Below are 26,948 nucleotides of genomic sequence, written 5' to 3' on the forward strand. Positions count from 1 at the left end.
TCTGGGCTGGAGGTATGTCTCTTAAATGAGGTGTACGGTAGATAGGACTGCTGACAGAGCCCACCTAGCTCTGATACTCCCTGGATCTCTGACTGAGAGAAGGGATGCTGGGCGGACATTTGTTTCTGGGAGCTGGGTGGTCTCCACCTTGGAGATTTCCTGTCAGGTTTGCAGCAGATGCTTTCTCTGGGGAATCATGTGGGATACTGCACTAAGTCCCAGGTAAGCCTTGCTACTCCAGAGCTATCATTACACTCGCCCTGAGAAACTCTGGGCTTTAAAATCTTAGAAAGAGTAACCAGCTTGGGATTCAATGGCCATGGGTTCATTCTTCACTCACCTAAAGGTGGTTTCACATCAGGCAAGTTATACAACTTTCTGGGCTGATTTCCTAATCTGTAATAGGAACATAATTTACACCTCTGAAAGTGTGAATTCAGTGAGATATTACATCTAATTTGGCCAGCATATGCCCAAACACGACAGAAAGGTAGTTTTGCTTTGTATAAATAATAATAGTGGTTCCCTCATAAAAAAGTGGCAACCTAAGAGAACAGATGAGTTCCTGGCTGTTGTGAGGTGGTCTCAAACCCCAAATAGCGGAAAATCATCATTTGCCAGACCCCAGGGGTTTAGTTAAATACGCACAAGTTTATTGATTGAAGAGATTAGGACAAAAACATGAAACCAAATACAGGACAAAGCACCAGAGGCCATAGATTCCCACCATGCATGTCACCAATCTTTCCTCCTACAGGGGACTTAAAAAATAAGGGAGAGGGAAGAAAAATAGGTCCTTCTTGACTCAGCCCCATCTTCAGAATGTAAAAAACCCTCTCTCCTTTTCATCTTCCATTACCAAAATAGAATCAAGAGCAAATCCATGGCCTCCTTGTCTCCCAACAATGAACGGATAAGCCGCCCTCCTGGGAACGTGAGGCCGGGATCCTGCTAAGTAGGAATAAAGCATCCAAGGTCTGAACATACATGCCACGTACTATAATGAAGCACAGATTCAAGTAACATTTACATACTAGAGTCCACGTGTCACCTACCCAAAAACATGACCATTTCACAAAACGTATACAGGCAGTAAAATCCAAATAACTGAGGTACTGGAAACACAAATATTGATGCCAAAAGAGTTCTGTATCATACAGCAATCGAAAAGCCATAAAAAAAAAATTTTGCCACTCGAAATCAAATAAAGCTAGCTAGAAAAGCCAAATAAAAGGTTATTTCAGGGACAGAAATACTCAGAGAAAAAAATATATATAAATGTTAACTACAGCATGTAACATGTTACCCAAGTTAACCCGTAATTGAAGTACTGGCTTAATACATCACAATGTGACATTTTCCTTAATAAATAGAAGAGTTCTTGAAAATACAAAGGTGCGTATGGGGATAGAGAGCTTGTTTTATTTATATCATCCCAGCTTTCAGCTTATTTTCCTTCCCGCTTGTCTCGACTGAGGTTTTTTTGTCCTAACCAGAGGGGCTTCCAAGCCAAAAAAGATCATACTCCGTAAAGAAAACTCAATAGCTGCCCTGTATTTTATACGTGTGGGACAACCTGCTTCGTTTCACGAGTCGCCAATAAAACAAAGACAAAATATTTCGTTGAGATCAGAGTGTCACAAAAGCTTCAGACTCCGAGAGCATCCAGGATCTCACACTAACACTATCGTCTCGGGACAGAGGCATGCCTGTAACGCAGCCCTCGTCGTTCACCAAAAAAAAAAAAAAAGGAGTTGAATTTCTCTTTTCCTTTCGTCTTCCTTTCTTTTTTCTTTCTTTAAACTATGATAGCCGTAATGCATCTGGAAGTTTGACTTCTAATAGCTTCCTGCCATAAACCAATGGACACAAAACAGAATAGTGGGTTAAAGGAGAGATTTTTTTTTCCCATTTCAGGGAGCAAAGTATTAACATGTCATCTCCTGATCAGGATAGTCAATGTTTATTTAGAAGAAATGAGTTGAAGAACGCAATTAAAAGACACAAAATGGATTTTTATTTTCTTTTAGTTTTAGCACCCAGGTTTCATGTCAGTCTGTGTGCACCGAATTTTTTTTAAACGAACCCCATGAATTATCAGATAGGTGGTTGGCTTGTTTAAAAATGGAAAAAAAAAAAAAAAAAAAAAAAACCCTTGGCCAATGGTACCTTCCCTGAATCATGACAAGAAGTTAAATGCTAACAGTGCGATGCCAAGATGTATGTTTGAGGCAGAGAGTTTTGATTCTATCAGGATCTGCAATTATTTTGGAACAAAATGGAAAGTGGGGTAGGCGGAAGCAGCCTAACTGACAGGGGTAGTCTCCGGGGGGGCTCCATTAGGCAAGAGAAGCTCCAGGGGGCTCCCGCCCATCCGACAGGACCCCGGAGGCCGCCCCCATCCCGCATCTCTGGTCCCCATGCTACATGTTCAGTCAGCTCCTTGACGGTTTTCCTTCTTTGAACCAAGAAGCCTGTGAGTGTCAGTGTCTTTCTTGCTACCAAACCAGGCGATACGTGTTCCCTGGAAGAAGTCCTCTCCACTGCCCTCTCTTGCTCCTGGTACCTGCTAAGTCACTGTGGGGCGTGAGCTCAGTTAAAGAAAGGGTCCAAGTTCTCTTCCATGTTGACATCCGGCACCAGCTGATCAGACACTTCCTTAGCACCATATCCTGAATTCCAGACACTAAAATCTGTAGAAAACCAAGGATGGTCCAGAATTTCCTGCGAGGTCAGCCGCTCTGAGGGCTCCCGCCGCAGGATGCTTCGGATGAGGCACTTGGCCTTGGGCGACAGAGTCTCTGGAATGTTGAACTGGCCACGCCGGATCTTGCTGAAGAGGGAACTGGGCTCAATGTCATGGAAAGGGTACCGCCCAACCAACATGGTGTAGAGCATCACCCCCAGGCTCCACACATCAGCTGCTTTGCCCGAGTAGCTGCCATTGGTGTTCAAGATCTCTGGGCTGACGTACGCTGGGCAGCCGTGCTTGTCGGAGAGGGAGTCATCATCTCCCCGCAGAATGTAGGCATCTTCCAGGCTTTCCAGCTTGACCCGAGTCCTGCAAGAAAGGAAGGAAGACGTGAGCTCATAAGGGTGCTCTGAGACCCACGAATCCCATCATTACATCTCATGTTTCCGATGACCATTCATTCATTGGCCCAGCCAAACGTTACCTACTGAGCACCTTCTACATGCCAGACCCTACTCCAGGGCTGGGGACCCAGGAGGCAAAGACTCTGCATGAAACTTACGATCTACCGGGGGACTGCAACCTTCAGCAAGTAAACAAACCAAAAACAGCACTATTATCGCCCCACCTTAGTGACGAGGAAGAAAAAGATTAAGTCATACTCTCAAAGTCACACCTGGGTCAAGATTTGAACTCAGATCCAACCAGCTGGGAAGCTCACAGAAGCTCTGTCCACAGCTTCTGGCAAACTTGTGGCGAACACGATGCAACATAGGAGCAGGACTTTTCACTCAACGGCATTTTGGCTTCGCAGCAGCCCTTTACTCGGACGTAAAGGATTTTATTACCCCATTTTACAGAAAAGAACATGGAAGCTCAGAGAGCTTGAGTAACTTGCCCAGAGCCTTCTAGTTGGGAAACAGAGAAAACTTGACCTCACATATTCCTAAGTCAACAGGAATGCTCCTTCCACTGCACCAAGCTGCCTCTCTTAGGACACAGGCAGAGCCAGGGAACATTCAATCAGGAGTGCAACCCATTACCTAGTCCTTCCAAAGCCAACATCCTCATCTTCTTTCCAAGACTTCCTGTTGAAGTTGCCTCCTGTCCTGCCCATCACACTCCTAGGGTCTGGTCCTTGACCTGGTACATATGTGACTCAGGTTAACTAGATAGTCCACTTGCGCCAGCACATATGTGATTCTGTCTCACGTGGGTACATGGGTGTGTGTGTGAATCTTTCCCCCACCAGTTAAGGACCACTGAGCTCGCTGATGGATGCAGGACTCTCCTGGGTATGATGGGGAAGAACGGAGGTAGAGAAATCCTGCATTAAACTCTGAGTCCCTGGAACCGACCTCTCACCTTTATGCAGAAGGACTTGATATCATCACCAAGTACAAAATAAGTATGTGTTCAGTGCCCCCAAGCTCCTAGCCTAGCATCCCTTCCTTAGCCCAGGAGCCTCCCAAGAATTCCTGTGTCCCTGCCCTGCTGTTCTCTGAGTGGAAAGTTAGGCATTATTAACCTTTCAGTGCTTAAAACTGACACCCTCCTCTCACTCTCCTGGCCAGAACACCTCCACTGCCAAGTCCCTGTAAACTCAGTTAATCCCATTCCCTCACACTGATGATGATCTGCCACGAAGGGGACATGGGACGGGGAAGAGGGGCTAGAGTTAGGGGTTGGGACCGAATGGATAGCGCCAACGAGGTCCTACAAGGTCAGTATCATTCCTATCAGTTGGTTCCTTCATCTCAAAAGGGCCCATCAAAGCATCTACCCTGCTGCCCTGAGGTGTCAGGAGGCTCAGATGAGCCGAGAATAGGAAACTGCTCGGAGAAACCACAATAAGGCTTTATGCCTGAATCAGAGCCCGTGACTCAGGTCCATCCACTGCTACTTCTCTTTCTTTCTCCAACTGCAGGTCTTAGCCTTTCCCCTAAGAGCCACTGAAGGGAGGCGAGGCTCAAGTTATTCCCAGGAGAACTGCTCGGAGCTCTCTAGAGCAAAAGGTCTGATGAAACCCTGGGCTGACTCTAAGATCCTATATTTGGATTACAGGAGTTTCCAAGACCAAAGGGTGACTACTTCCCGGTCCTAATTTCCATCAATGGGCAAGAAATAGTTGTGGTCACTGGAAAAGGTGCTGGGCTAGGAGGTAGGAGAGCAGATTCCAGGCCATACTATGTCTCTTATCTGCTGTGTGGCTGTGGGTGAGTCATTAAACCTCTCTGTTCTCAGCCTTAAAGCAGAGTACTGAACAAGGCAGTCTTCTTTTCCTTTTTAATTTTATTTTTTTTATTGTGGTACAATATACATAAGACACAATTTACCATTTTAACCATTTTTAAGTGTACGGTTCAGTAGCATTAAGTACACAGTTGTGCAACCATCTGGACAAGACAGTCTTAAAGTCTCTGCCGGTTTTAACATTCTGGGCTTCTGTCATATATAGCAACACATCTTCTTTATCTGCTCACCCATATTCTATTATAATCTGGAGTGCACATGCCCTTCTCTTCCCCCTGTAGTGATGATCTGTAAAAATAGGAAGGGTCTAGATGTGCTAATCTGGAATTGAGCGGATTAGAAACAAATCTCTTCTTCCTTTTCCTTTTTCTAATCTAAGGTGGCAGGTGGAGCTGACTCACACCAGCCTCACCAGATGTTCAGAAATTGGAGGTGAGTCAGTGAAACCCACAGGGCAGAGGGGAAGGGCCGCAAACCACAGGCCGCAGTGGGTTCTCTCTGCAGCTTCCCCGCCCCCCCCCCCCCCCCCCAGCAGCAGCTCCTGCCCAGCTTTGGGACCAGCCAGGCTCCCTCACCTCCAGGTTCACCGTGTTGGCAGCAGAGCAGCTATGGGAAGAATTATTGCAGGGCAAATAACAATAATAAGCCGTCGCATCTGTGTGACGAGGGGCTATCGTCCGGTGGAATGAGACTTGGAACCAGAAGGTTCGTGTTTGGAGCCCCGTGTGTCCGCCGAAACCCTCCGCCGCTGTCTCAGCTCGTCCAAGCGGGGACGACCATCTTCACCCACACGCCCCGCACCCCCTTCCAGACCCTGCACCGGTCCTCACATACGCCGACCAAGCCCAGTCCTTCCTGGGGCCTCTGCACACGGTCCTCCCCACCCAACCCAGGCCCCTGCCCGGAATGCTCTTCTTCCAGATACATGCACCGCTCAGTGTTTTCAGGTCTCTGGTCAAATAAATGCACTTGATTAAAGAGACCTTGCCTGACCCTTCTATACAAAGTAGCGCCCCATCCCAGAATCCCGCATCCCCTCATCACCGCCGGGAATACTACGCACTTACACGTCCACGGTTCTGCACTGATACTCTGTATTATGATGCCAGTGGTCGCTTCAGGGTCCTCACCTCATTCCCCACCTCCAGGGGCTCCCGGGCAGGTGGCTAAGGTCACTTTGAACGTGGAGAAAACCACCTGTGTTCCCTGCGGTATCTCCGGCCCCTAGACTAGTAGCCGGCACACAGTACACACTCAATCCCTCGATCGAAGAGTAAAAGGGACAGTCACGCTGCTGAGCCCCGGGAGCGCCCGGGAGCTCACCTTGAAAGGAACAACGGCCCCTGCTCCGGGTAAAGGAGTTACACCTTCCCAGGACTAAGTGGAGGCCAGGTGAAGGCTCTACGGGGGGCGGGCTTTGTAAATTACAACACCTCAGGTGCCTGGCAGGGTGAGGGCAGGAGGGAGATGTGGCGTCCAGGACCTTTCAGGGGACGGGCTTCCCCACCTCAAGCTCTTCGCTGTAAGCCGATTCTAAAGCCCTTTTTACATTCTTATCTCCTTCCGGGTCACACCCCTAGATTCCGACTTTCTCCTTCACCCCGTTAACCCCACCCCCTCCCTCCCGTGGGCAGCAGGGACCCCACTTTCATCCTCACCGCTCTTCCGGAACCCCCCTCCAGATTATGGACAAGGGCCTTCGAAAACGGTTAAGGTCTCCCTCTTGTCAATTAACCCCCTCCCCGAGTTCACCTCTCTCCTCCCCAAACTCAAGACGAGGACTCAGGAGCTATGCAAATACCTAAGGAATCTGAGGGCGGTAAAAAAATTAATTAATCAAAAAGCACTCCATGCGCCGCTGACCTCCGCTGCCCCTAAGCTGATCCGTCGGCCCCTGCCTCCTCCTCCCTTCAGAGGCCGAGCCTCCGGCTGGGAGCATCCGGATCTGTGGTCACATGGCGTTCGGTGCGGCCGGTAGCGACACAGCCACACAGAAGCCAGGCCAGTTCCAAGTCTTGAGGTCAGAGGCCCGGGTTCAAATGCTGCCTCTGACAATTAATAAGTGCCAGATATCAAACACCGTCTCTGCATTTAAGCATGAGGAGGTATCTGCATATATTTTCTTTTTTAAGATGTATAAAATCAACTTCCAAGGCAAGAATTATTATTCCTTTACGGGGACACCGAGTCTAATAGAGAGGATAGGTCAGCTCATTTGTGGGGAAGACTAGTTAGCGGCTGAGCGCTCGCCTTTCTCCGGGCGGGGAGCTGATGCCAGACCCGCGCCGCCGCAGCTCCGGGCGGAGGAGGAACGCAACCCAGGCTGGCGGGGCTGCGAAGCCGCCCCCTCACGAGGCGCAGCACGCATGCGCCCCAGGGTCAGGGAGCCGGCTGCTTCTGCGCAGGCGTGCAGACGTCCCCCCCCCGGGGTGGGCTGAGAGAAGCCTAGAAAAGGACGGGGAGGAAATGCGGCGCCCCAGGCATTCTTCTGACCTTGCCTCTCTGGGAACATCCTGAACTTGTTTACATCACTCCCAGGCAAGGGTCGAGGCAAGAAGCCTGGATTACGTCTTTAAACAAGGACCCCTTCCGGGGTGCCAATAGGTCGCGGGCCCGAGCCCGGCTGGAGTTCCAGTTCCGGTCCCCACAGACGTGCCACACAACTGCAGGGCCCTTCAGAGGTCTCTGGGGCTCAGCTTACCCCCGGGGATGGGGGAGGGCCTCGCCCTCTCCTCTCAGGAGTGTTGCAGGGAGTGCCCGGCGGAGCGCCTGCGCCCGCCAGAGTGGGAGGAAATGAATGAATAGTCTTCCAGCTTCTGAGGGCTCCTCATCAGTCTGGGGATTAGGAATTTCCAGGCCGAGAAATCGATTTTCATAAAACTCAACGGGAGCATCAGATGGCCCTAGTCATTCAAATAAACTAGTCACGGGAGACACAGACAGGACAAGTCACACCCATCATCTCGGTTTTTGTGAAGATTAAATGAAACAATGCAAGTACAGCATCTATCAAGGAGCGTAGCATAGCAAGTCGGCAAAAAGTGGTGGAAACTAACTAACCTTCTTATTACGATAAGGAACCTACCTTCAGCCCCAAAGCCTAGAGGGGAAGACAGATGTACGAGCCTCAGGAAGATTGAAATGGACATGAATTCTGTGCCCCGGTACCTTTCTGGGCCCTTTGCACTTGTTTTTTTTTTTTTTTTTTTTCCCCTTGCTTAGAATGTTCTTCCCCCAAATATGTGCCCAGCTCACTCCTGCTCACATTATTCAGTACTGACTAATGTAATCAGGATGGGCTTCATGGAGGTGATGAGACCAGAGATGGTACATGAAGAATAGAGACTCCTGAAAGTGACAAGGGAGGATGGTGGAGATTTGTGTGGCCAAAGAGCTGTAAATGACAGTGGTTATCTCCTGCAGCTTCTTGGAGGAGAGAGCCCTGAGCCCCAGGCAGGGTTGATTTGGCCTGCAAGCTGCATCCCTGCGTGCATTCTGCAACCTGTCCCTGGCACAGGCGGGGAACAGCCTGCTCTGCTTTCAACCTCTGAATGAACAAGGCTTACACGGGGGCCGCCTGTGTCCCAGGTGCAGGCGCAGCCCAGTGCCAGGCCTCCTGTTCTCGGATCCCGAGCCAGGTGCGGAAGCCAGAACCAGCAGGATGCAGTTCCACTCCCCACCCGCACAGAGCATGCACACCCGCCTTGAAAGCCCCGACCTGACGTCCTGCCCACTCTCAGCAGAGGCTTGAGTGGCTCCCTGTGGGGCACGAAATCGACCTCAGCCTCAGTTTCCCTTCTGTAAAATGAGAACCAATGGTACATGGCCCGAAAAGAGCTCTTCTAGCTTCAGATTTCCCGATTTTAACCTTTCCTTTAACTCTGAAGCTATAGGGACTGCAACCCTTCCTCTATAACATCCTGATATTGATATAATAATTGTAGTAACAACAACAGGAAACCACGAATTAAACATCTATAAAATGCTGGGATTTTTTTCAGTCTACATTATCTTATTTCTCATGACAAAACTGAAAGGCAAATATTATATGTGCCACTTCCTAAAAAATAAGGAAAGCGAGGCACAGAGAATGAAATGTTTTAGGTCATACATAGAGTAACTGAAAAAACTGAGCTCTAATCCACGTCAGGAGGATTCTAATGCCAGTGTCCTCTCCAAAAGACACGCTGGCACCAACATCACAGATTTCCTTGGTGTCCAAGACAGAGAAACTGCTTAAGGGAGACCCTGGGTTTATGGAGACAAATATGGCCCCGGGTTTATTCAGCACCAGAGCACCTACAAAACCATCACATACATGATCTAAGTGCTATAGTTTATGAGGGGGATGGTGGTAGCTGGACCTGCCCGTTTACTAGATGAAGAAACTGGGGTACAGAAAGCAGATGTGACTTGTCCAAGGCCACCTGGAAAGTGAGTGACAGAGCCTGGATTTCCGTGTTCAGTGCTTCTATCCAAAATAGAAAAAAGGTATACACGCAAGCAAATCATCCTTTGCTTTTAAACCTCAAAACCCACCCTGGGCTCTCAGCAGGAAGAGATCAGGACAGGGTCAGCCAGGGAGGGGCCAGGCTGGGAGTTCAGCCAGACCAAGTGGGCTTGGCCTGGGCAGGAAGTCCGGAAGTCACTGAAGGCCGTTCCGTGGGGTGGGTCCAAGCAGGCAAAGGGTCGAGGGAGAAAGGTCAGCCGCAGTCCGCCACAGCCGCTACTGCAAAGCCACCCTTGGCTGCCGGTCCAGTTGTCAAGCAAGGGTCCCAGCTGGGGCTACTGCTGGGGGGACTCAAGGAAGACCTCTGAGCACCATGGGCTGCATTTTGCTAGCCTGGCAGCCACCACTGGGACTCCCCAGGTCGCTAAACTGTCCAATAAATCACTACTCCCTTGAGCCTCTGTTTCTTGTGTGTATAGATCTTTCCAGCAGTCCCCTCTGAGAGCCACGGATGCGCCAGCTCCCGGAGATTCAGTGAACAGACCTAGCACTTAGATCAAGCTGCTCACAAATTAGCAAGAGAGCAGCAGGTAAGCCAGTAAGGGAACCACTCGGGGGTGGGGGTGGGGGGGAGAAGTCTAAGGGGAGGGGGACCTAGGGAGGGCTGGTAAGTTCTAGAAGGCAGTATATCCTCTGACTGCCCTACGACACTACCCCACAATCTGGGACGTGGTGGTTCCCGCACCGCTTTGATTCAGAGAAATCTGCAGCTTGGAAAGATGAAGTCACTTGCTGGGAAACAGCACAGTTGGGAGGAGAAACCCAAGCGGACTCAAGCACCCAGGTGTTTCCACGGCACCGGCCGCCCAGCCAGGATGTAAAAGCCTGTGTAGCTGGCGTGCAGACGCACGTTCGCGTCCGACTCATCAGGGCCGTGGTGGGATTGGGGAAGCCATACCCCGCCCCCCCCCCCCATGCAGCCTGCCTGCCGTCGTCATAGGAACGGCCAGGACATCCAAGGGAGGAGACGCAGCTCAGACTCCTCATGATACTCCATCCAGCGCTCGCTCCCCTGCATTGAGACCTGGGTCCCTGAGGTTCCCCCGACCCCAGATCAGTCGACTGAGCCTCTCAGGAAAGCTTCCCAGGCAATCATCCCTGCTCCATGCTGGACACCGCTGCCCCAAGGGGCCACCAGCCCAGTTTCTTCCAAGGGGCAGGCACATCCTGAGGTGCTGTTTCGGATGATTTGGGGCCCAGAACATTCCTATCCATGCCCCACTGGTGGGGTGAGGGCAGGGCTCAGGCCAGTCCCTTCAGCCCCGCCACCCCCAGCAGCGCTGTGAGCGGCTGGTCCACACACTGGGCCGGACGGGGATGCTTCCCTTGGCAGGGTCCTAAACTGGGGCTTCCCCAGGTGGCCTGAGCAGAGACGGAACAAGTTCAGGGAGTCAGAAAACCGGGTTCTGCTCTTGGTCGTGTCACTAACACATTATAGGACTTTGGGGAAGGACCTTCCCCTCCTGATTTCTTTAGCTGCAAAGATAAAAGGGCTGGATTTAAATCTCCCTCCCCCCCCCCAACTGCCTGAGTCCTGGTTCAGCATCCTGAAGGGGATGCCCATCCAGTCCATCCTCCACACACACTTCTGGAATCACAACGTGACCCCGCCCAGCCCTGACTAGAAAACAACTTCAATGGCTCCTCCTGAATTTCAGATCAAGTTCAAGGTCCCAGGCATGAAGCCAAGGCCCTAGACCTCTTCAGCCTTATCTCTGCCCCCACCCCGCCTCAGAGTACCCTTCCCCAGCAGTCCCTCCCCACCTACTCCTGGCACTTTCGGGACCCCTCCCCTTCCCTCCTCCATCACTCGGAACAGCCCTGTGAAGGAGCCCATCTCCTCCCTGACATAATCCTTCTCTACACCCCACTCCATTGTTGGAATATCCTCTTCCTGCTCGCAGACAGCTCTCTAACGCACACCCTTCCTCTCTGACATGGTGTTAAAAATAACCATTGCACTGTGTCTTCCATTAGGGGAGGACTCTGGTATTGAGTCTTGTATCCCCAATACCTAGCACAGCAAGTAGCGCATAACAGGTGCTTAATAAACGTTTGCAAGATAGTGTGATTCTCGCGTCTGTGAGATGCCCCCAGCTCTAACCTGCTGTCTAGAGCTCAGGGCATCTTGGCGTGACTGCTCAAGAACTGCAATGTCTAGAACCCAAAGAAATTTCAAATAGACTGGATTCTGGGCATGGTTTAGAGAAATTCCCACGAGGGCTGGATAAAGGACGTTTAAAATGCGTTTCCATCCACTGTCTTCTTCCAGCAGTATATTTAGGGGATTTTTTCTTATAGTATTTATGCCTCCAGGGTATATGGGGCTATTCATCCCCCCATTGAGTCAAATGTCATACATTCACCAGCACTTATAATGTTAAGTCCTGTGCTAGGCATGAGGGTCCAAATAATAAATGGACCACAGCTTATAGTTCTGCAGAGGAAACCAAACCCACTCCGCAAAGTGGAACAACAGGACGTATTAGGACTGCCCGTGGGGTTAGTTAACTGGTGGCCGAGTCTATGTCTGCCAAGACTGCTCAGAGAAAACCGAGTCCTGAGCTTTACTTAGACTCCAGCCGGCCAGGTCCTCGAGCTGTTCACTTGTCGCCTAATTGCATACGAAAATTCCTTCTACGGGTTGAGCACAAGGGTGTATTTTACGTGGCATCTATTTCTGCAGCTAATGTGGCATTTGAGGACCTAACCTTGGGAGCCAGGTCTCCTGGGTACAACCCCCAGTTCTGTGCTGACTGGCTGTACGACCCTGAGCCTCAATTTCCTCATCTGTAAAATGGTGATAACCATAGCAGAACTCACTTATTGGGTTTAAATGGCTTCACTTAAATATAGTAATTAATGCAGATGAAATTCATTTAAGTGTTGTAGTTAGAACAGGGCCTGGTACATGGTGGACCCTAGATATTATTTCACTAACACGTAAGTCCCGTGAGAGCGGGCCTTCTGTCTCATTCGGCATTGCAGTATCTCCAGCACCTAGAATAGTGCCAGGTACATACCACGTGCTCCATAAATATCTGTTGAACAAATAAATGAATCTGCAGGTTGCTGGGGTATGAGGCTCACAGCCATAGAGGATGACGGACAGCAGTCATGACAGGTATCTTTTTCTTTTTTAATTTAGTGCTGTTTTTATTAATCTCAAGTATTAGCTTAAACTTCAGTGTGACAGATTTGGGATTGAATGCTTGACAGGTACCTTTTTAAGTCCCTGCAGTGCACCAGGCTCTGTGCTGGATACCCTAAGTTTATCATCTCCAACCCATGTCAGAGAAGGCAGGCCAAGGTCAAATGGTCAAGTGCAGGAATCAAAAATCTCACTGCTGTGCCCTCTGCTCCATTTGCCTGAGGGGTCCCAGTCGAGCCCATGCGCTAATTTATTAAGCCCCAATAGTAAAGAGCCCAGCCAGAAATCCTGCTGGGATTGCCACTATTTAGTGTATTTCTAAGCACAGAACCTTGAGGAAGCCCTCCCCTCTAACTGTGACCTGAAGCCCTTCTTAAATAAAATGACACCCACCGCAGACATGGAAAATGGTATCTTAGAGAAATGTCACTTTTGCATAAATCATTAAATCAAAATGGGAATGATTTGTTACTTGATGTGGAGCTCTGTAAACAGTTCTCTTGAAAAACGGTGTCTACGTGGGAGATCCTAAGTTTTAGTCATTCTGGGCTCCCATCTGGGCCATGACCGAGACGACCATTAGATCAATACATTCCCTGCCCCCCTCACTCTGTCATTAGAATCCAATCTGAGCGGCTCCTACTCAGTAAAAGGCCTTTTCAGTCATTCAGTGCCCACCACGTGCGCATGAGACAGCCTCTGACCCCGAGGAGCTCCCAGGCCAGCAGGAGATGAGGACAGTCTGGAGATGCCCACAGACAATAACAGCAGAGCGGGAGACACGCTATGACGGAGGCAAGTGTGGGCGCTACCGGAGGGTGTCACCGACACATCCTGAGAAGAAGGATCTGGGGAGAGGAGCTTTCCCTAAGGATGGGCCCCGTGTACATCAAAGTGGTCAACATGAAGAAGAGAATTCCAGGAGTTCTGGCTCCTTCAAAGCAAAAAGGCAAGGTGTTTCCCTAAAATCCAGTGAGTCTACAACATAAATCACTATTGATGACAGAAAGCAGAGTCTGGTCTCCAGGGATCCAGTGCCTGCCCTCTGTACTTCGTTAGATACTAAGCCCCAAGGGAGGTGAGGAAAACCTGGAAGATCTAAAGGGAGGACTCCTATGGATACTAACACCCGGGAAAGAGAGCACTGACCTCGGGCGGTGTGGGAGGGAAGAGGCCTTCACCCCGCAGGGAGGTGCAGGTCCTCTGGCGCCTGGGCAGAGGGCTTTTGTTCTACCGAAAACCCCAGGCCGCCGGGTTCCTCCGAAGAGTCCCCTGTGGCAGACACAGCACTGACCGGCTTCCACAAAGCAGAGGAAATGAGACCCGTGGCGTCAAGAGATAATGATCTCCAAACCAAAGAAGAAACATGTACAGAAGCCGTCTTCTCCTTCACATGGGGTATTTCTGGGCAAAGAAATGTCAACACTGAACTGTGGTTGGGGGCAGGGAGCTGGGGTGAGGGGTGGCAAGGGAGAGGAGAAATCCAGCTGGCAAACGGGGACTGCTGTAGGCACAAGCCCTGCCCCTGGCGCTTTCTTCAGGTGGCCCCGCTGCAGCCCAGGATGCACCAGCTTAAAGGGCTCTTTACGTCCTGAGTCAGCAGACTGGCCCCGTGTCACCCAGAGGGCCAGACAGCACGTGCAGAAGAGGCCAAGGACAGCAGCGGGATCTCGTGCTGACGGCCAGCTGTGCACCCAGCATCAGGTTCACTGCCGTTAATTCACTTAATTTCAGGAGCAAAGTCCTCTCGTTATGACGAGGCAATGGGGCAGAAGAGGTGAAGTAACTTGTCAAAGTTAAGGTGATGAATAAGTGCAAGAGGAGAGATTGGAATCCAGACAGCAACTCACTTTCCACGGGCATAACTGGCCTTGTCCCTTAGAGGCTGGGATTGAACCATGCGCCTCAAGGAGTAGACTGACCAAGCAGACCCCTCTAATCCCAGAGCAGGGCGAGAGGGGCTGGAGGACGCAGGCACACCCTCTGGGAATTTGAGCACTGCTCTTCCTCAGGTTCAGGGCCCCAACCAACAGGGGGCCCCTCCTACGCACACAGACCATCTCAGATTTTACGACAGGAACTGGGGATGCAAAGGGTGTGTCCAGGGCGAGTTCAGCCAAGATAGGGGTTTAACTTCCTCAAAACACAAACAAAATGACTGAGGCTCTGCCCTGCAGAAGCATCTCGGCAGGGAGGAGAGGCAGCAGCACAGGGGCAGAAGCACAGTGGCCGGTCCAGGCCTGTTGGGGCAGGATCCCTCACTCCCTGCCCGTGTTTCTGTCCCCCTTGCCTTTGGTACATTGCGTCAACCTTCTAGCCCTTCTGAGCATCAGGTTCCACACCACATGTACTTGACCTGTCAGGCGCCCTCATAATACGGATCCAGTGATTATAATTAAAGAAAAGAAAGAGGAGGAAGTGGCTTAAATCTGAACCCTTCCATCACAAGGGCTCCACCTTCATGGAAATGGTTACTGCATTCTCCATTCTCTGGGAACTGCTCCCCCATAACGGTACCATTTTATCAATGACTCTAGGAGCAGCTGTTGATTAGTAAGTGCCTGCCCTGCCCTGTGAGTCACAGAATCATCTCACTGAACTCTCACAACCACCCTACAGAGAGGCAATTATTATTTCTGCTTTGAGGAAAGAAAGTGCGGCTCAGAAGCATGAAATGACTTAATCAGGTAGCTAATAAGTGGTAGAGCCAGAATTTGAATCTAGCTCAAATAAAACAATAAATAAAATAAACAAATAAAACAGAAGCAGAAGAATCTGAGGTGCTGCTGATTCAACACAGAAGCAGAAGGCGCCCTAGCATCAGGGTTAATAGAACATTGGGTGTCATTTGTATATGATGTCTGCAAAGCCACTTGTGGGAAACTGGACTTGCGGTGATGACAGTGCCATTAAGAATGCTCCCGTGGATGGCCACGGACTCAAGAGTTACAGATGGTCCAGAATGGAAAATCTGTGCAAAAGAAGTCAGCCCGGAGGCAGGTCTCTTTCTGAACCACGTGAGGCACAGTCAATATCACTATGTAATGCTTTCACCTTCTATCACTTTCAAGATCATCAAGGAACAAGAAGCACATCCTTGAGAGAGAGAAGACAGATGCAAAAGAGGGGCTTCCCTGGTGGCGCAGTGGTTAAGAATCCGCCTGCCAATGCAGGGGCCATGGGTTCGAGCCCTGGTCCAGGAAGATCCCACATGCCGTGGAGTAACTAAGCCTGTGCGCCACAACTACTGAGCCTGAGCCTGAGCTCTAGAGCCCTCGAGCCACAACTACTGAGCCCGCGTGCCACACTGCTGAAGCCTGTGCGCCTAGAGCCTGTGCTCTTGCACCAAGAGAAGCCACAGCAATGAGAAGCCCGCGCACCGCAACGAAGAGTAGCCCCCGCTCACCGCAACTAGAGAAAGCCCGCACGCAGCAACGAAGACCCAATGCAGCCAAAAATAAATTAATTAATTAAAAAAAAAATAGAGTGCAAAAGAAGTGTCTGGTGATTTGAAGTTTAATAAAGCAGTGCTTCCTAAGGTATCTTCTATGCCCCGCCCCCCCATCATAGGACCAATGCATTAAGGATCAGAGAACAGACACAGACGCCGTCGCCTAACTTTTCAAAAGCTTTCAAATTCAACCCATTGTTTCTAACGCTTCGTTGCTGTCAAGAGAGGAAGAAGCTTTAGTCCTATTGAAATACCTATGGATTAGGTCCTATTGATTAGGACCAAAAGTGAAGGCTGCCAGCAGCATGGCCCCCAAGAGATCCCAGGGCCCCTGAGTCCTGTTCTTCTCAGGAAATACAAGCGAGGTTGCCACACAGCCACCGTGCAGACCAACAAAGAGACTCTACCATGAAACTCGGTGGCCCCTGGGAACTAGAATATGCTGAGTGACAAAACGCGTCTCACAGTCCCAAGTCGAGAGGTTAAAAACCAAACAAGATGAAAGAAGGCCACTAAGCATTATTCATCTTTTACGAAAAGTTGATGGTTGGGTGAAAATTAAAAAGGTCCTGTCAGCTACTGATGAAAACATTCAGAATGTCCTTGAAAAGGAAACAGCAACCTTCTCGGAGCTGCCCAGAGATACATGTCGTGTTCAGCACAGCAAGTTCGTTGGTACCTCAGCATGGTTCGGGGCAGAAAAAGAGCTCTGGAAGGAAATGATAGGATTTCTAGGCTAGCTCCATCATCGGACTGGTTGTGAGACCTTGAGCAAGGTCACCTAGCTCCTGTGTGGCCCAGGTGCCTCGCCTGTGGCATGGGGAGTTCTCCTTCCCCCCGATGGTCCTTCGGGAGGCCGGGCTGCTCGGGCTCAGGTGCTCAGACATGCTGCAAACAGATGAAGACCAGCTTCCTGCCTGTCACTTAGGTTGTGTTTTTCAGAAGGAAAATGCTCTTTGGAGTTAAAAAGGATTGAGCTTTGACACGCCTGCTCCAGTGGTGTCCTGGTTTCACATTCACATGAGATGCCTCTTTCTAGTTCTTTCTAGAAAGGGTCTGCTCTTCTGCATAAGTCAAACATAACTCCAGACTGAGCATCAGAGCCCCACAGTTCTCGTGTTGGAAGCGTCTTACGCGTGGGTATTTCTTCTCCAGCCCCTGCGACATCAAAGACTCTGGCTTTGCCACAGTGCACTGATCAGCAGTCTTACACGTCTTCCTGTAAAGGACAAGCAGGCCTGGGGGAGAATCCCTGCACCAGCAAATGTGAGGTCAGACTCAGCCCTTATCTGCTTCCAGACGGCTGTGGGCTCTGGGGCGAGCACCCTCACCTCTGGGGCTCTGCTTCTTGGTGGCAAAACAAAAGGGCTGAAGCATGGAACCTCTAGCGTCTGCTTCTGCTCCCATGTCCTGTGACCTGGGAACATCCAGCCTACTCTGACTCACTTCACAAATCTGTGTCTACCACGGCTGTGCTAAGCCTGGATGGGTCACCCACCCCATGTCCTTGCTGATGCCTGAAATTCCTCTCTAAAGAGACAAAATCAAAGATGATGTTTAAAAATGCAGATCCCCAAGAGAGAGAGCATTGATTGTCCTGACTCCTGGTGGCGGCCAAATGAATTTCTTGAGAGCTGACTTAACAGAGATAATATGTCCTTATTTCTGCTCTTTCATGTCTGTAACTTTGAGACTTTGCCATGCTACACTTCGGAGCCCTCATCTACTGAATGGACATGCTAATACTCACCTCTCCAATTTGCAGAGAGAATTAAGTGTGTTAAATGATAACCTTATGGTAGGAGGTTACCTACCATAAGAGGTCACCAAATATTACCTCTTATTTTCGTAGTTAGAGTTATTAGATCTTCAAGGATGGTGGAACACTGAAGGACAAAGAGGATACCTCTCTGTCAGTATTCTGCTGGGGTCAGATGTATATATCTTTCCATATGAGAATATTCAAAGCAGCACATGCCTGAGTGTTGGAACTCGGGAAGACCTTAGAGCCAGTAGAACTGAGCCAGGACACTAAAAGGATGAGGAACTTGAGGCCAAGGGGAAGGGACCAATATAAGGTCACAGAGTGGAGTAAAGGCAAAAACAGGATAAGAACCTGGGTCTCCAGGCTCCAAGGGCAGACACACCTGAGCTGAAAGAAAAGTAACCATCGCCCCACACTCTAGATTTTCAAATAGCGCCCCCGACCTTCTTTAGTTTGTTAATAAAGGTAAATGCCATCCACTGTCAGAGACCGGGACATTGGCCACCACGGATTCCTATGATACTCCTTTATGGGTAAAAATATGGAACAATAATCAACTTCTGTGGGTCCAGGAAATCCAGGGGCTCTCTGCACTTTGTATACTCAGCTGGATTATAAAAGTTCATGAAATTATTCCATTTGGGTTAAGTAACCACAGGCCCTTTGACCTGTGCTAATCCCCAAATGCTTCCCAGACATTTACTGCCCGATTAGCTCAAACCATGAAGATGGAAAAACCAAAGCACACACCACGTGGCCTCTCTCATTTGGATGCCATGAGACTTCTACAAGCAATCGTCTAAATACACCACAGGCCACTGGGATCGATGGCCAACTAAATGGAAGATGGAAAGGTCTGATAGTAAATCTATTCCAGACGGATAAAAGGTAGCCCCGAAATGTTCACTGAGTGAATGAATGAATGATGTGCACTAGCCTTGTATTCAGATGGTCCTTAATAGCTTTGTGACAATGGAACCTTCACTTCACTAAACACTTTGCTAACGGGAGCTGAGGATGCCCAAGGCAGTCCGGAGAATTCCATGACATCATGTATGCAGAGTCCCTGGAACAATCCTTGGAATAGTCAGCAATGGACATAAATCAGCTGCTTCCACTCCTCTAAAAAAGCACATTATTAAAAAGAAAAAAAGGAACTTGAAAGAGTTTTTACGATCAAAGTCAGCTGGAGGAGAAAGCAGGGCCCCAGTGGGATCTGCTAAATAGAATGTAATGAGTTAATGGAAGAACCATGAATGAAGCCCAGATGCCTAGCATCCTGTCCGGTCGTCTCCTAAAATAACCGAGACTTTCACATTGCCAGGCATGTGCACAGGCAGGTTCCTCACCTGCAACATCGGTCCTTCCCACATTGCCTACAACACATTCATCTTTCAAGTCTTGGCTCCAAAATCACCTCTCCTATAAAAACTTTCTTGACTCTCCAATTCCTAGTCAGAACTGACATCCCAGCCCTCAGTTCCCACCTGACCCAGTACATAAGTGTATGTAGGGTCTGTAACATTTCCTTTATAGGTCATTGACTAGCTAATGAAACTTGATAGTCACGGTACTGAGACTTGTAATTCATCCTGAGGAACAGACTTAGGAAATATCTGTTGAATGAGTGACGAATGAATGACAAACAACTGATCCCAGGCGTGGAGCTTTCCGAAGGTGAGCTTTTCAAAATCTTGCCTTATTCACACAGAAAGTGCCACACAGGCTGGCAGCCACCTTCAGAGTTCAAGACACCAAGACAAAAATAACTACTGGGTCACGGAATAATCTGGCACTTGTGAGCATCTGATAACATCTCTTAGAGGAGCGGCAATTTGCTTTCTAAGGGCACTTCAAACACTGCGACACCCACCTCCCTTTGTCTTTCCACGCTCCCTCCTCCTCTCCTGGACGGCAGGCAGCAAAACACAACGTCCACTCCAACCTCTCTGAGCAGCCTGCTCTAGTACACGGGCCTGGACAGGAACGAGACTCACCTTTCTTCGTCCTTAAAGATAAATTTCCGCAGCTTGAGGTCCCGCAGCACCAGCCCGCCGTCGTGGCAGTGGGCCACCGCTGAGGCGATCTGGTAGAACAGCCTGGCCGCTTCCTCCTCCTTCAGCTTCTTGCAGGTGCGAACGAACGAATGCATGTCCCCATAGCTGCGCTCAAAGAACACATAAGCTTTCGTCTCCCCCAGGATGATTTCGGTGATTTGGTTGATGTTGCTGTGGGCAGACAGGCAAAAGCAGGGGGCCAGGGACTCCTGGTAGCAGCTGATATCAAACACCTAGGGCAGGATGAACAAGACCAAGAGTCAGAGTACAACCAAATCCTGTACAACCGAGTCACAGAATGTGGATGCCTCCCATAAACGTGGGCCAAACTTGGACCCAGACCACACTGGCCTCGCCTCCTACCAGCTGTGTGGCATTGAATAGCTCGCTTGACCTCTCTGAGCCTCTGAGTCCTCGTGTGCAAAAGGGCAAGTGATTGACTCACCGTGTCAGGAGGATTATAGGAGAAAACGAAGGTCAGAATGCTCAGCCAGATGTAATACAATACACAAGTTGCGTATCACAAGCTGTGTATTGTATTACACAAACTGTATACACAATGACACAAAACAAATCACAAATAAGTTTATGATTTTTTTCTCTCTATCCTAATCCCCTGTGTTTATAGAAAAATTAAGGCAAAATTTGAAAGTGACCCATCCCAAGCCGCACAGATAACACCTTATTTACCTTAAAAAAAAAAGTACACCAGCACTACACAGCTACAGCAACTGTAGACAACATGTTTTGTGCTGCATAATTGGGTTGTATAGCAGTATACAACATAACAGCAATTAATAGGTTAAATGCGTAAACTGAAGGTTACCTAATTCAATACCTTCATTTCGCAGATGTGGAAACTGAGGCTCAGATAACAAGTCAAATCAAGCCCCCAGTGGCAGAGCCAGGAAAGGACACAGTCCTTCTTATTAAGAAAGCAGACACGCTCCTTTCTCTCTTCCCTCCACAGATATCTAGCTCAATGAATCAGTTATGCAATGATTTTCTATGAATCAGAATAAGCCTGTGAAATGCCACCTCATTGTGGGGTTATTTAGAAAGAAAATCCATCCTCAGTACCTTTTGGAGACAGATCTAAGAGGAATTAACACTACAGAGATTTTTCTGGGGTTACAAGAAAACGCCTTCATTCATTTCAAGAGCTCCACTAAATCAGGGATACAAATCTCTGGGTTTGGAATGTGGCTTTCCTACCCGCCTGGGAATGTGAGTATGATGAGTCTATCTGGTGCAGCAGAAGTGAGGTGCAGGCTCGACGGTGCCTTGCTGGGAAGCATGGGAGGCCAGGATTGCTCTTACAATACACTGAATGTTATCGGCTCACCATCGCTTAGCTTCTTAAATTTCTTTTTCATTAGTTAGAACATACTCTCCTTGATCATCACTTTGCAGTGTGTGTGGGAAACGCTGGCCTAGAATAATCAAATCTGAGAATCTAATCCTGGCTTGGCCACCAATAACCCGCACGAGGGGATAAAGCCCTCAGAATCACTGGGCCTCCCTCCTCTTCAGAAACTGAAGACATTGATTTAGAACATGGTTGACCTTTTTTGGGTCCAGATCCCACCTGAGAATCTGATAAAAGCTCTGTCCCCTCTTAGCTGACAATGACCACTCAAAAGCATGTATAATACTGGATTTGTCTTAAGGGGATTCACGGGCTTTCCAAAACCCAGCCAGGGACACAGGCTGCTCCTTAAGAATCCATGAGTTAAGTCTCTCTTAGCTGCAAAAAACAAACCCCAAAAATCTGTGAGTCAAACCGGCCTCCTAAGAACCTCGGGAGGGCTGGTGCGAACCCCGGCGAGGAAGCAAAGTAACGTTGTGAATGAACCATAATAAGGCATCTCAGGAAAGTGGCACAGCTGCTGCCACTATAACCTAGAATTTAAGAATGAATACTTCAGTGTCTCCAGAGACCACAAATCACACCCTGATACTGTCAAATGATGACCTGCGAGCGGTGACCTCAGAGGTCCGTTCAATTAGGAATCTGAAATGCTTGAGTCAACTTTAACACCCAGACTGCAGGCAGCAGAAACCCAGGAAAGCCTCAAAAATTTCCCGGAGAGCAATAAAGGCTTTGCAGTGGCTGATGTAAACACTGTGTTATATAAGGAGGATGCTGGGATCTGAAGAGCCAGGCTTCAGGCTGTGTCGCCAGTACTCATGGAGTTAGGATTATTTATAACATACTTCCTGCTTCGAGCTGCATTTTTAAAAAATAAAAGGAGTTTTTTTTTTTTTTTTTTTTTTTTGCTCAGTACCTTTAGTCTATTATCCTGTCCTGCTGCTGAAAAACTGGATGGACATTAAAATTAAAAAAAAAAAATCAAACAATTCATGGCAGCTTCAAAATGCAGCCATACCCTTTGTAGAAGAGACTAAATTAAATTCCAAGATGGTGGACAGAGTATGAAAAATAAAGCAAGTACTTATGTTTTCCCAAATGGGTAGGAACCAAACTTTTATTAGTAGCTATAACAGGCATTTATGGGCTTGGATTGGTATTTAAACCATCACCTTCCAGTGTAAAATCAAGCCATAAGCCTGGTTGCCAGCTTCTTTTAAATGTTTAATTTGGAGCCTTCGTTATATAATGTGACAGTTCAGATAAGGCAGAGATTAGGCCATCATTCACAGCCTTTGCAAAAAAAAAAAGTGCCCATTTTGTCAAGATAGTAATTATGTCCATCTGCACAGTAGCTACAAGCATTTCCATGAAAACAGTAAGCTAGGAACCCCCTAAAGTCCCCTTCCTTCATCTGCCTAGCTTAAAGTAGGCACAGGGAGACAATAAACAGGCATGATTATTTTGGTTAAATGACCCTCCAGTCTCTCTCTCCCAAATTATGTCCTACAGAACTCTACAGAGTTCTCTGTAAGTGGCATTTTACATTGGATCTGTTTTTGCAAAGACTTTTTTTCTTGGGTCAACACAGAGCTAGGAGACACGAACTCTATATTCTAAGATGTCAAAAGGAACTGGAATTCAGTGTGTAGATTTCACTGAGCCTTGCAGTAAGTCCACGGTGCCTACGTGAGGGTAGTTCATAGAAGCAGCCTTATAAAACCACTTGGAGCTTCCTAGGTTATGTACAACTGTGCTTGCATAAGAAGTCACCCACATCACCTCTGGTAAAAAGGCAGGCAAACAGAAGCTGCTGTGTCTTAAAGGGATGACCTCTGTCAAGCAGAACAATGATACTGCACTTAAATCCACTTGCAGCCGCATGGTAATTGGTGAGGGGCTGATTCAATCTTTGCAAGAACTGAACCAGCCGATTAAGTACAGTTTCAGGCCAGAGAGCAAGTCTACGAATGACACTATAAGGTCAGCCCAAAGTGAAATATGTCTTGAAAAATCTGAAGGGAGAAAGAAACAGCAGGAGCCAGAGTCACCTCTGCCTTTAAACAAAGAAATAGCGGGCAAGATGCTTCTGCAGAATTTGGCGGCAGAGTCCCTTGACTTAAACGCGTCTCCAGCCTTTGAAAAATATTAAAATGCTCTACCGAAGTTTAGCAAAAGGAGTGAAAACACTCACTGCTGGGTGATTGTGCATATTTCATATGAGAGTGGCAGCTCTGTGGAATTCATTCATTTCAAAGGATGACTACCCCATTGTACAACGTTGTAGGTCTTCTGAGAATTCAATCCAGCTCTGAATAGCCTACTGAATTTTGGTTAACTGGGAATAGCTGCTCTGAGTCTCAATAGCTTGGAGAAGGTGCAAAATACCAAATGCTCAGTACAAGCAGAGAGAAATATTTAAAGAGTCTCTGATTTTCCCCAGCCGTCTGAACTGAGCAATTGCAAAACAGACTGGAGACCCTTCACAAAACCCATGTTTCACAATGAAATACTCCAGTCCTCTATGAAAGAAAGCAAGTCCACAAAGCAGCCTGTGGTTGATGGTAAAAGTGTGATGCATTATTTGCAGCACAGCTGTGCCGAGTGCCCATTTCAAAGACATCAGGGGTCCCCACTCCTTACCACCTCCTTACCTCCCTCCCCCCAAAAAACAACAGTGAGCAAATCTAAAATTAAGCAACAGTGAATTCTTGATCTATGTCCAATTCCTGGGTAGCCTGCTCTACCGTCTTCATTTTTTGTTTGTTTTTTTTGCAACTAGTCTCCTGCTCATCCCCTTGTCTGGAGCCCTGTGGGCGCACACAAAGACACACAGACACACTCAACACAGACGCCAACCAGTTCAGGGTCAAAGACGAAAAGGAAAGGAAAGTGCCCATCTCTGCATTAGCACTGTGAATCCCCGAGGCTCCAAATGCTGGCCTCTAAACCATACAGGCAACGGTGTGTGCTGAGGGGTGGAGTAGCAGGGTCGAGGGGGCTCCGGCTCCGAGAGCTGGAGACGAGAAGGAACGGAGACAAGAGGAAAAGACCCAAAGGATTCACAATTTCCTGCACCCAAAGGTGCGCTGGCGGCTTTGATTTCCACCCCCAACCCTCCTTTCAAGGCTCCTGGCAGAAGCAAGCTCTTTGTGAACTCCTTCCCCGCGCTGGGCCCCTGGGCTCAGCCAGAGGGGACACCTTTGTGTGTCTCTTTGAAGGGGCACCTACGGAACAAAGGTTCAACACCTGCACGCTGCTGAGAACAATGGCTGCGAAAGGAACCAAGTCATCAGCGCCTTAAAATTAGCGGGGGATTCCCTCCTCGGTGTTGGAAAGGGGAGGGGGCTGGACCCAGGGAGCAATCCCCGGGCAGCGGGACCCGGCGTCGCGCGGAGGAGCTCCACGAGCCCTTGGGAGCACGCGTGGCCGTGGCCCCCGCGCAGTCCCGCCGCCCTCCCCGCCGCGGGCTCTCCCCAAAACGCCCCCGCCGCAGCCCGCCGCATTGCCCGCAACGCTCTAAAAACTTCGCAACTAGTCGAACAGGAACAAATAAATACATAACCCCATTTAACGAGACCACGGGTAATTATCCCGCGAATCTCCCTCCCCCCCCTCCCGGACTGCAGGGCTCGGCAACCTTCCGCCCCCTCCGGCCCCCTCCAAAAGGCCGGGGGGATCTTCTTAAAAGACAAAAAAAAAGCAAAAGCAAACCCCGGGCTCTTTACCTTGCACACCAGCTCCTCTCCACTGTGCAGATGCACGGCACGAAAAACGTGGTCTCCCTCCAGAGGTTCCAACAATAAGTATTTCCCGATGCAAGAAACGCAATGCGACAAGTTCGGAGTCTCAGGCGGGCTCGGGGAGCCAAGGTTCGGGCTGAAACTCTGGCTGGGTTCGGCGGACCTTATAGATGACAACTCTTCGAAATCCTGGGTTTTGTTCCGCGATCTCCCATATCTTGCTATTGTGATGGGGGTAGACCTGTGTATGTTCATGAGTGTGGGGATCGCACTCGACAAACAAAAAAACCCGCTGGAGAGACGAGTCGCTGGCGAGTGCGTCTGCAGGCGCCTCGGTGCCACGGATTTTAAAAGGGAACGAGAGGGGAGGGGACGGGAAGGGGGCTACGTGGAGAAAGAGTTAGAAGCCCCCAAATGGGCGCCGCCGGGCACCTTGTCTGCTCCGAGCCCGGCTCCCGGGGGTCCTCGGTCGGCAGCAACTCGGGTCCTTTTGTTACCCCAAAGCCGCCAGCGATTTGCAGAATCTTCGCACTTTTAGTTTCTCTCTCTCTTTCTCTTCTTCCAGCGTGGATCTAGACGAGTAACCAGGTTGCTAAGGTGGGGAGCTGCAGCGCCGGGTCTCCCGAAGCGATCCCCACGCAGGCTTCCGAACCGCAGACGGGGCGGAGGAGCCCGGCTGTAGTTTGTGCAATCTTCGGGGAGCGCACGGCCGCTGCTTGGTCTCAGCGCGTTAGAAACCAAACAAAAAGAAAAAGGAAATAAGCACGGGTACCGGCTCGCGCCGCACCGCAGACAGAATCCGCGCTGCACCCCCTTTTTTGGTGGAAAGGGTGGGGGGCGTGGAAGGGGGGGTGCCGGAGAGGGTAGTTACCTACGTTTTAACTGTAGATGGCGTCTGAGGCTTTTCCAAGACCGCAAGAGCTCTCCAGAATTTAAACAAACAGACAAAAAAAATAGCAAGGGAGCATTTAACTTAGAGCGGTCAGCGCTGCCAACAAAAGATTGCAAAAGCTGGGCACAGAGTTGTGGTCCGGGCACAGGTACCACGGCAAAGCCCAGGGCTTGGCCCGCCGGGCGGAGGTCAGCACCGGCTCATGCTGTCGCCGCTCCCTCGCGCTCCAGATCGTCCTCCGAATAAAGCGAGAAGTGCGGGCAGGGACAAGGGTAGATCAATGGTCTCCGAGCTTCCGGGGGTCCTCCCGGCCCTGGAAGGGGATGCACCCCCAGCCCAGTCAACCCGCGCTGTTCCTTTCTCGTTCGGTAACTGGATGTCGCCTTGGAATAATTTGCAACCACTCCGTCTCCCCTTACCCTCAACCCAAATTGCCTGGCGGGGTTTGTTTTGGAGAAAATTGACGGCTTTTCTTCTTCTTTTATTTTGTTCTTCCCCCAACCGGAGGTAAGAGGAATGTGTACTTAAAATTGAAGGGGACGGCCGACGGTGCCCGAGGCCAATCCCCGAGCTCAGCACGCCCGCATCTCTCTGCGAGGCGGTATTAATAGTTACTTACGTGGCCGGGGATCTCGGAGCGAGCGGGGCCGTGTGTGCGCGTGTGTGCGCGCGCGCGCCTCGCTCGCGCTCAGTCTCCCCATTCAATGTCACCGACACATTTCTACGGCGCCTCCGCCCCCCCCAGCGGCACCGGCGACTGGCTCAGCCCAGAGCAGGCCCCGCCCCTTCCCCGCCCGGGCCGCCCTCATTGAGCCGGGTGCCCATCAATCAGCCTCGCCTCTGCCAGTCCCGGGGCGGCTTCCCGCGCCCGCGGCCGGCTGCCACTGCCATTGCAGCTCCCGGCCCCGGGCGCGGGCGCTTGCCTCCCAGTTGGATGACTCGGCCCGGGCGAGGTAAACAAAGTGCATTATCCAACCGCGGCCCGGGGCTGGGGAGGTAGAGCACCGGACCGGGGAGGGAGGGTCCCGGCGCCTCCACAGGCTGACTGCGCGCGCGGCTGGG

At 49.8% G+C, this 26,948-nt stretch overlaps 1 protein-coding gene across 3 annotated transcripts; it reads right to left on the reverse strand.

Annotated features, from left to right (window-relative positions):
- Nucleotides 1-631: 631 nt before the first annotated feature.
- On the reverse strand, nucleotides 632-26,550 carry TRIB2 (tribbles pseudokinase 2). Of its 3 annotated transcripts, none has more exons than XM_060027078.1 (4): nucleotides 25,870-26,550; nucleotides 24,980-25,715; nucleotides 19,820-20,112; nucleotides 632-3,061 (listed from the first exon to the last, which is right to left on the reverse strand). In XM_060027078.1, exons 2-4 carry the CDS (start codon nucleotides 25,247-25,249, stop codon nucleotides 2,593-2,595), a joined length of 1,032 nt encoding a protein of 343 aa, XP_059883061.1. In that variant the 5' UTR covers nucleotides 25,250-25,715; nucleotides 25,870-26,550; the 3' UTR covers nucleotides 632-2,592. The 3 variants fall into 3 exon arrangements, with proteins under 3 accessions (XP_059883061.1, XP_059883060.1, XP_059883059.1); XM_060027077.1 differs by having other exon boundaries at nucleotides 25,866-26,550; XM_060027076.1 differs by having other exon boundaries at nucleotides 24,980-26,550.
- Between the last annotated feature and the right edge of the window lie 398 nt (nucleotides 26,551-26,948).

The sequence above is a fragment of the Delphinus delphis genome, chromosome 12, assembly GCF_949987515.2.
Source record: "Delphinus delphis chromosome 12, mDelDel1.2, whole genome shotgun sequence".
Classification (NCBI taxonomy): domain Eukaryota; kingdom Metazoa; phylum Chordata; class Mammalia; order Artiodactyla; family Delphinidae; genus Delphinus; species Delphinus delphis.